The following is a 10,444-nucleotide window of genomic DNA, read 5'->3' on the forward strand; positions in this document are numbered from 1 at the left end:
GAGATGAGCCTTTATAAGATTCAATCTAGACAAATCTAAGCTTTAAAAAAAAACAACTGGGGGATCAAAACTGTTCCGTCCAGCCAATGTTAATATTTTGCAAACAAGCACCAAAATGCGGTCAAATACAAAAATCACAAAACTGGTATTTTTTCACAGATGAATATACAACTAACTTGCAAACCTTCCCTTAACTAAGGGTAACTTTATCACTCGTCGATTCAAATGACTTTATTATAACTGGACCGATTCTGATGGCTCTAAAGATCCGACTCGATCCATCTGTTAATTTCCACAAAGTAAGTAGTATAACAAATAAAATAGATGAGTGCCTGTTCATATTAGCCTTTATTTTCCATCAAAAATCGCAAATACTCTACTAATCATAAAAAATTCTATTTATAGAAGTGGCAGACATGTGCAGTCGGGTGTAAGCCAAGAATGTCAAACATCTGATGAAAGTTGGTCTGAACAAACAAGAGATCACAGAGACAGCACAATAAAGAGCCATCAAGGAAAACAAATAGACCAACAAACAAAACTGTGGCTCTGCCATCATGACAAGGTGCTTAGTCAAAGATATGTGCGATGCTTAATCTGCAACAAGATCAGAATTTCTCTAGTTCAAGGGGAGGGGGAATGCACATAAAGAACATAGCTCCTGGTTGTCATTCAGTCACTCCTAAATCCCTTGCATCACAAAATCTTGAACACAAGAACACAGAGGCCACACAAAGCTTATTCATTCACACGGTGTAAAAATCTTCATGTATATTATCGACAGAACAACAGCCAGTCTTTTAAATAATGGTTATAACATCATAATTATGAAAATGATAAGAATTATGGTAAAAATAATCCACGATTGCACACATACTAGAGATATCACCAGACTTCTCTTCCAGGCTGTACAAATCTGTGGGCTTGGAGTGTCAAGACTGTACACTCTTAAGAAGGCCGAACATTGCTTTAAGCCAACTTGTTTGGTGAAAATTGATTGCACTCCTCGGTATTTGCAAAATCATACCTGCTGCAATGATAGCAAAAAATGTTTATGTCCAAGCCTACACACGAATCGAGCAGTATACCAGGAAACATCAAGAATTGAACACGTCATCAATCCAAATTGAGCGACAATTCGAAATCCAAAATCTGTGACCTTCGACCTTGTGGCAACTGGAAGAATATTTTTTTTAAAAGATTGGTGTGAATTTGTTCAGAAATGGTCCAGCCAGTGTGAAACAACTATAAATCAAGGTCATAAGCATCCAACAGTTCGCTGAAACTATCCTCATTGACATTGAATAAATAATCCGTCTCATCAAATTGGAATGAGGGTTGAATTTGGGTGAAGGGCATGTCTTGGTCAGATGTCGTGTGAAGCAAAGAGGAACCACAGGATGGAGATATGTCATTGGTCAGAAGGGCTTTCTTCAGTAACGCTGTTGGAATAAAAAAAAATTTTTCTTTAAAATAACAAACACATCAGAGATTAACAAACTAAAACATGATCATCAGTATTCAAATTTGAAAAAAAAAAAAAAATGGAATAAAAATATTGTTACGATACTTTTTTTTTTTGTCGAGGTTAACGTTAAACCTGAGATCAATTTCATGCTTCCCTTAGAATCTTACCACGAGTTCCCATTTACTGTTCATGCTAACATAGAAAAATAGAAAATGGACCATGAAAATTTCCTCTATGACAATTCCGAAACTTGAAGTCAAAATGTCACAGAGAAAAACAAGACTTCATAATTTGCCTCAAGGAGCCTCTCCAAAAATGAAGGGGGAAATTCCTCCAGAAAAAACAAACATCATTCAGCAGCAGAGAGTAAATAAATCACTAACCTCCATCAGCAGAGAGCGAATCCTCTGACAGTAATTCTTGCTTAATAGACTCTACGCTAGAGAGGTGGTCTGTTGCAACCTCTGAACCTGAAAATACAGTTGATGCCGTTGCAGGCGGTTCTTGTTTGACATTCATGTCCAAATCACTGGATAAAAGGCCATCAACCTGGAACAACAAAATTTAAAAAATTACGATTTAAAACAGTGATGATAATGGTAATTATCAAAAAGGAAGAAATTGTATTGGTCCATCTGTCAAACTCAAACAAAATCATATCATAATTTATCATAGTGTCATATATTATATTACTACTTCTAGTGTACATTTATTCTTAATATTAGAGATATAACTAACTTTATGTACATTTTTAATGAATTGTCATTTCCTTAAAACTATTTTTAAAAATACATTCTATTCAAGAGATTTAAAATTAACTGTTGGTCAAAAGGCCTGGAAGTATATGTTTTTATTTTTTCTATCTTTGTTACTGTAGCCCAGTGGTTACGGATCTTACAAATAAAGAGTCAAGTATCTTTAATAAATCAAAATTGTGAAAACAAAGGTAAAAAGAGTAAACTTATAATTGTAACAGATAAATATCTCTCCATAACCAGATGACGTTTAAAGTAAACATGAGGAATGATAGAAGAATGGTTAAGAGAGATATATGGATAAGGGAAAGATAGAAATAGAGAACAGAAAGAGAGTGGGAAAAGAAAAAGAGAGGAAGAGTGAAAAAAAAGAAAAAGAAAAAAGAAGAGAGAGAGAGAGAGAAAGAGAGAGAGAGAGAGAGAAAGAGAGAGAGAGAAAGAGAGAAAGAAAGAGAGAGAGAGAGAAAGAGAGAGAGAGAGAGAGAGAAAGAAAGAGAGAGATAGTAGTTTAATCGACGGGGCTCTTTTTTTTTTCTAATTAGGGGAACGTTATAATACTTATCTTTTTAAACGGACCTAAAACTGTACTACCAATCTTGACCAACTTACAAATAAAATCTAGACTAATTTACCCCCTTCCCCATCTCCTTCTTTTTCGTCCATCAATTGCCTAGTCTCATTTTCGACATCTGTCTGGCACCAGTTTGTATAGACTGAGGCCATAAAAATGGGAGTGTCACCAAAATTCATGCAACTGAGCACAAATGTCGAAATATGACACAAGACATGACTGTGATTTTTATCACTGATCCACCAATTGACTCGACCTGTTATCAGAGGAAAACGTTTGACATGGGAAAATCTGCGGAAAATTTCTGAGAAAACCCCAAAATCCTGGAATTCCGCAGAAAATTATCATCACTGATTATAGCTATTCTAACTTCTCCCATGACATGCAATGAAAAAGCCTACCTCATCCTGGCCCATGGCAGATGCTGTTGATTCAGATGATGCAGAACTGGTATCTTCCCCTGGCAAATCATCGGGACAAAGGAAGACATCTATGGGCCCCCTCGAACTCTTTAACCAAATTTGGATATTCTGCAGGGCAGGAAGAACATTCAGAGTTGCAGATAAAGTAAATCAGAAAACCTATCACTCAAATCAGAAGTTCAAAACAATAACGAAAATACCAGTGTTTCCGACAACTGGTTGCCCATAACACATACAGCATTTCTCTGAATAGTATGTTCAGGTATGAATGACAACAACAAAATAATCACCAAGAGACGAATGAGAGATGATTCTTTAACTCATTATTTAAGATCATCTGTAACTCGAATCTGAAAATCACTTCTAAGACATAAACAAAGGCAAAAAATCTGTTGCTCATCACTCATGAATTTTATTTGACCAAAGGAAGTCCATAAATTTACCAACCAAAAATACTATCAAAATTTCTGGATCTACCACCTTAAATACATATATAACAATATTACCAAATCAAAATGTTACCACTTACATTATCTGGATCCGGAACTTCCAACCGAGTTTCAGGGGGTGCCTTTATGGCTATCACTGTCTGTTCTTTCAGAGAACATAAAGACCGTATGTCTTGGTAAGTCACATATGCTAATGTGGACATGGTCAAGGAAAGTTACGAGTAAAAGACAAGGTAAATATGAAACAAACTGTCAACAAACCCATTAGACTTTGTTTGAAATTGAATGGGATACAATTTGAAAAATGTATTACAATTTAATAACGCTCGACATTTGTAAAATTCCCTCTCCCACCAAGATTACAAAACTTTCTATTTTCCAGGTCTGTCTGCAAAATAGAGTCCTTGGAAAACGCTCTCTACTCACATTTTATCAGTAAAAAACTCACTTTTTTCCTTTTATTCTTTTGTTTGGAAAAGGAAAAAAAAACAACAAAAAACTTAATCAACAACAAAACCCTCACACAAACTAAGAAAATTTTCTTTAATTAATAAAAAGCTTTCATCATGAACACAAACCGTGGTTTGGCTATAATTTCAAAAAGGATATCTTGCATTCTCTGAGTCCTCTGTCAAGGACCGTAACTGTCTTGTACAATTGGCTATCTGTTTGTCTAGAATGTTTTCTTGGGATCTCAAGTCTGCCATGTCTGCAATAGAATATACATGACACTGTATAATGTAATTAAAAATGCAGAATTAAACCAAAATCACCACAAATACATTTTACCCCACAATCAAAATATCATAATTATAATCTAACACACAAATTTGTAATCCTTAGAAATAATTTTCATTAAAAGACTTCTTTGATAGATTATACTGCCTCGGATGAAGATGGATTTAATTATATCTAAAGTGAGTAAGCATCCATTGTCTCACTGTACAAAGTGGTTGTCTTGAGTCATATCCGACCTTCTTTAGTGAATTTAATTTGCACAGGAGTAGCAACAGAATAATACATCGCGGACATAAGAATATGACTATAATTATAATACAAAGCAATAAAAATGTACTATTGTAAATACAGAGGAATCAGAATCCTAATAAAGCCAATGCTGTCGGACCAGAAATGTTTTGTTTTTAAGGGTTTTTAAGCGCTCGCAACACATTTAGGTTATATCAGCGCGAGTAAAAAAGGAAAAAAATGAGAATGAGTAAAAAGTTCTAGAATTACAATTAAAGCACCCAAGAAAAGGTAAGACATCGGGGAACTGGGAACAAAAAGGGATCAGATGTAGATTCTAAGAGCACACCACCAATGTACTTAATTTGAGATCACCTATAAGTCTCATCCGGACATAAGGAATACACTAAAATGCTTACATTATACATTCAAAACAACAAATATAATAATATATAACAGAGAGATGATTTACACGGACCAGAAAAATTGGTTGACATATATTATTATCAATGGAACACGGATAAACAACAGAAATTTGAGACCAACAAGAGGTGTCGACTTTATGCAGATTCCAGTGTATACAGGAGAGACAAACCTGAATGTAAATCGACACTGGCAGTGCTGATCTGTGACACCTGAGGGATGGAAGGTTCCCCTGAGGCTGTGAAATGATTGGCGGATCCACTGAAGAGAAATGAGAAATAAAAATTAAGAGAGATCAAAAATCTAATAATAAATAAAGTCAAATATTAAACCAACAAAAATTCTAGTCTATTCTAAGAACAAAATCCAAATTCAAGAAGACAACAGGATTCCGACTCTTAAACATGAAATAGATTAGTATCGATGCAGTGTAAATCAGTTCGGACAAGCACCACCTAAGCAAGTAAAATATTTTCACCAAATCTCTAATCAAATCCCATTAAAATTTGAAATTTTCAACAAAAATAAAGATTCTGGCCAAATATGACCCTCGAGGATTTGTATATCCCAATGAAATCTCTATAAACTGTTGGAGTGTAAAAGGAATTGCATCCAATTTATATATTATATATTTTATGATAAAAATGTAACTTGTACCATACTCACCGCCATTGTATATTATTTTTTGATTTCTTTTGGATGAGGTTGATGCCTTCAAGGACATTTGTAATGTCATAAATACGGCGTTTCTGTACTTCCAGTACTTCTGATGCTCTGTTTAGATCCACAACCTGGTTTAAAACGCATTTTGAGAAGTAAAAAATAAATAAATTTATTTAAAAAAAAAAAAAACAGAGAGGGGGAGAAGAGATTACTTAATAATAAATATATTTTGTTCTGAAAGAATAATCCTAATTCAACTGTCCCATAGTATTACACTTTTCAACCACAACAAGGTAATTTAAATTTCAATAATTCCACTGTAATGTCATGAGAAAAATGTGACTAGACCTAGGTGTTATATTCTGTTGCTTTGATTATAAATTGTAATAGTATTTGCATGGTAGTACTGAAATGCCTGTTGCATCTTATAGCAATGAACTGAACTAGAACTTGAACAACAACAAATCATGTATGAAATCCAAGTGCATTGCACTTACCCCATCTGGTGCACTCCTCAACAGACCGACAAACTTTTTTGTGAGTAAACCCAGGGATGTGTCGTATCTAGTCTTTTCTAACGGTGAACCCAAACCTATATCATGAGAATAGAGAGAAAAATAAAAGGTCTTACACTGGGTCTTAGTTTTAATACATCTGAATTGTCTTATTTTTCCTTCTAAGGGTTTTACACCGCTTACAACATATTTAGGTCATATCAGCGCCAGCAAAAAGAAGAAAGTGGAAGGGTCAAAATATTCTAGATTTACAATCAAAGCACCCAAGAAAAAAGGAAGACAAAGGGGAATTGGTTCCAAAAGGGAACAGGTGTAGATTCCAAGAGAATACCATCAATGTAAATAGTTTGAGATCACCTAAAGTCTCATCCAGACCCAAGCACAAGATCCCACTAAGACGAACACACTCAAATGTTTACAGAATACATAACTAACAATTAATAACAGAGATGATTTACAAGGTAAAAAATATCATCTTCCAAAACTATAACATAACTATAAATTTGACTGTTTACCTCCCAGTCAAGGACTGGGACAAAACTAAGTAGAAGACACAGAACAAAAATTTAAGGAGTAAATATGGCTCTGAAAGAAGCAATACACAAATATTAAATATATGATATTTCAGCCTTTGGCCTTCGTCAGGTGACAGACAACACACGTCGATAATCATAAGTGAAAAATTAATTTTTTTAAAAACAACAAATATTGCCAATGCTCTGAACAAAATTTCCTTCCAAGCTTTTGATCACAATAATATTTTTTTTAAACTAGATTCTTTTAATTTTTCTGAATTTTTCATTTGAATTACCAGCTGTTTAGACCTAGTTATTAAAAGTATGATTTCGAGTTCAGATAGTGATTCCCAACACTGGTTAAGTCCGATATTACATCCATCAAATTCGTTACACCACTAAACTTGCTCTACCGTCAATAATGCTTGGTCTTAAACATGGCGACATGCAAAGTGTCACTGCATATAATAATATAACGAAATAGAATTATGAAGGGAAAAAGGGGGAGGTGGGGGAGGGGAGAAAATGATAAGTTAGAAAGGTGAAGAAAAGAGAGAGAGAGAGAGAGAGAGAGAGAGAGAGAGAGAGAGAATGAAGAGAGAGAGAGAGAGAGAGAGAGAGAGAGAGAGAGAGAGAGAGAGAGAGAGAGAGAGAATGGGTTGGAAGGAGAGATGATAAATTTCAAAGGTGCTGCAGATATCTAAGTGGAAGAAAAAAGATAAATATGTAAATCAGAACAACGCTGATTAAACCCAATCCAAATAAATTGCAATTTACTTTTCCCCAAATTTCTACATTTAACTTTCACGTATACAAACAGTACAAAGCTATTACAAACCTTTGGGCGACTCAGCTAAACTCTTTCTGCGTTTAGCAGGTTTAGGAGTTTTGAAACCTTCAATAGCTACTTCATGATCGAGCTCAAGACGTCTTTTGACCTAGGAACGAGAAAGTTGCAATCAAATCACTCAATAAGGTAAGTGGACATCATGGCATTATGCACATTCATACGAGCAATATTCCTATCATGCATCTTAAAATATATGCAAATTAACAAATTAAATTAAATTTCTAAACAATTATATGGAATAATTCAACAATTTTATGACATGAAATATAACTGTCAACACGTGACTATTGAGTAAAATTCATAAAAATATAGAAGTGAACCCTGAATTAAAGAGAAAGCCAACCGCCGTGTGGAACCAGACGAGATAAGCACCTGATTATTGCAAGTTTTTGTTGCAAAATTTAAAATGTTAAAACAATGACACCTATCTAGTTTTGTAATGAAGCAATCCCTCTACTTGACAGTCAGTCAAGAGGGCATTCAATACAAAGCTGCCACCAATGAGTACAAATGCATAGTCATCACCCCCTATGGTATTTAGGATGCATGCAAAAGATGGAACCATGTCTGTGCATTGCGCTCAACACCTGATGATTGTAAACCTGACATTCCCAAAAACCCGACTAGAATGGTAAAAAGATTTGTTTTCGTAATTTACACCCACAATCCCTGATCTTAAAAAAACAAAACAAAACAAAACCTTTTAATGCACTTTACATACTATACAAGTATGAAATCGGTGAGATCAAATCCCTTATCTAGACCAAGACCAAAACCTTATGGAACAAGAAGCACCAAGAATACATGAAAAATAACCCTATAAAACATCTCAAAAGACAAGATCAAGTTGCCATATTCAGACTTCGCTGTGGACACAACTGTCTCAACACCATATTTTCATAAGCATTTTTTAAGATTGGAGAAACAAACATTTGTGAATGTGGAAAAGTAGGATGCCACGTTTTGCAGGATTGGACAAAACACAATGAACTGACATGGTGGTGTTTTGAAAAAACTCCACAAAAAACCCAAATTTTGCACCAAAAAAAAAGTGTGCGATTTATTTTTCTAAAAACCCATGATTATAGTTATGAAAGAGAAAGGTATTTGTTTGTTTTTAAGGGTTTCATGGTGCCTGCAATAAATGTAAGGACATATCAGCGCAGTAAAAAGGAAGAAAATGATATAGACGTCTAGTTATAGTAAAAAAGAAACTACTCTTGATTAATTATCATTCACGTTCTACACGAGCTTTCAAATTAAGAAAGAAAAAAATGAATCTGGTTGAAAACAATTAAGTGTCGGTCTGTTCTAAACTTGCAAAAGAAAACAAACAAGTAATCTGTATCATCTTTTTTTTTTAAAATCTAGAGTTATAGAATTTATAGACATAACTTATTTCTATGCCATTTCGAAAGTTTTCATATGATGACAAGCATGACTCTGACTCGCTACTCTAAACTCTTGACTTCACATTCACATAACTCAGAACGGGAAAGCGATTAATTAACAGTGCATTTTCAATTTCATTTTAGGCCACTTGTAACAATTAAGCAGGTACTTATTTTAGTTATAGTTATAGCAAAATACGAAAAACGATAGTAATTAAATGTATTTCGCAACATGCTCCTATCATTTTCAAAGAGTGACCTGGCGAGGGCTGCCAACCGCGTACCCACGCTTGGCCGAAAGGGAGTCGCGATTATCTAAAGGTCAACGCAAATCAAAAAAACAAGCAACTACAAAATGAGAATAACGAAAATTAATATTGAAAGACAACGATGGAATAGGAAGAGAAAATGCCCTGTAGCCATAAATATAAACGAACATTCTGTTAAAAAATGCCAAGCGTTATCAACATCGACGGCAGGGGCCGATGTGGGCGGGGCTTATTCTCATTCATTCGTTGGTCAGTTTTGAAGAAGAAAAAAAATATCGTTAAGTTTTGTGCAATGCAAAAAGACATACCTGAGGTTTTTCATGTTCCTTCGTTAAATGAAAAGAAGATATATTCGTTCCTCTCGGTGAGATATCTTCAATTTCTGACTTTAGTTGAAAATGTCCATTGCCCGTTAGATCGGAAGTCTTTGTTGTGATGGTTGGAGCAGACTGGCGAGGGTAGATGCTTGACAAGTTAAGAATTTGCGGTGCACTTGATCCTAAATCTGAATTTTCCTGCTTCACATAAGTTGGTAGATCACGCCTGGCCACTAATATTTGTTTTCTAGGCATTATCGCCGTTATTAACACAGAATAATCACAAGGACAGACTTAGCTCGCCGACTACCTGCTTTGCAGCTGTTTCTTGGAGTCGGTGATATCACTTCCGTTTACTTCGCTCCGAAAAAAACATGAGAATTCATTTAATAAATTGTAATCCACAATAATTATTACTAAAAAGTAATCAAACACCAATATATGTTTATTTACTGAAGTATTTAATCACCGATGGCTACTTTTGAGTGTAAATAACAACGGATTCCAAAGGTCTATGACCCTTCAACATCAAACCACAGAAGGCCGAAGATGGAAGTCTGGGAAACAAAGCTATCGCAAGCGCGAGTTTGGCGCGAAATCATATTTCCCGCGGTATGACATCATATTTAGACATGTGATCATAAGCATAAAGTAATTGTGGGTTCAAGGAAAATGTATATTCTAAAGTACCACGGGCCACATGTGGGTAAAGTAAATATTATACCGTAAATAAAGCGTGGAAAAAACCATAACGTTTGTTTCTAATCAAGTTCTAGATACAAAAGCATTATTATTTCAGCAAGTGCGTTTTCTATGCTCGTTCCCGGGCCACGACTGTATTTTCCACGAACAGCTGTGCTATAATTTTAC

General features: G+C 34.8%; 1 protein-coding gene across 1 annotated transcript; it reads right to left on the minus strand.

Moving 5' to 3' along the window:
• Nucleotides 1-331: 331 nt before the first annotated feature.
• Nucleotides 332-10,137, minus strand: LOC144956979 (transcription factor E2F3-like). The gene is made up of 10 exons (XM_078887858.1): nt 9,566-10,137; nt 7,586-7,685; nt 6,215-6,309; nt 5,721-5,845; nt 5,227-5,315; nt 4,273-4,374; nt 3,746-3,858; nt 3,196-3,324; nt 1,852-2,017; nt 332-1,442 (listed from the first exon to the last, which is right to left on the minus strand). The coding sequence occupies exons 1-10, from the start codon at nt 9,827-9,829 to the stop codon at nt 1,246-1,248; spliced, it is 1,380 nt and encodes a 459-aa protein (XP_078743984.1). The 5' UTR covers nt 9,830-10,137; the 3' UTR covers nt 332-1,245.
• Nucleotides 10,138-10,444: the final 307 nt, after the last annotated feature.

The sequence above is a fragment of the Berghia stephanieae genome, chromosome 11 (assembly GCF_034508935.2).
Source record: "Berghia stephanieae isolate SIO BIC M18660-M18661 chromosome 11, UCSD_Bste_1.3, whole genome shotgun sequence".
Taxonomy (NCBI): Eukaryota; Metazoa; Mollusca; class Gastropoda; order Nudibranchia; family Aeolidiidae; genus Berghia; species Berghia stephanieae.

What these genes read in the sequence shown, in the direction of transcription:
- LOC144956979 (XM_078887858.1), bottom strand. Translation starts at nt 9,829, where the DNA reads ATGCCTAGAAAACAAATATTAGTGGCCAGGCGTGATCTACCAACTTAT. An exon ending in TGAGGAGTGCACCAGATGGG is followed by an intron (nt 5,846 to 6,214) that starts GTAAGTGCAATG and finishes GTTTTAAACCAG; the next exon opens with GTTGTGGATCTAAACAGAGC. An exon ending in CAGTGTCGATTTACATTCAG is followed by an intron (nt 4,375 to 5,226) that starts GTTTGTCTCTCC and finishes ATTCTATTGCAG; the next exon opens with ACATGGCAGACTTGAGATCC.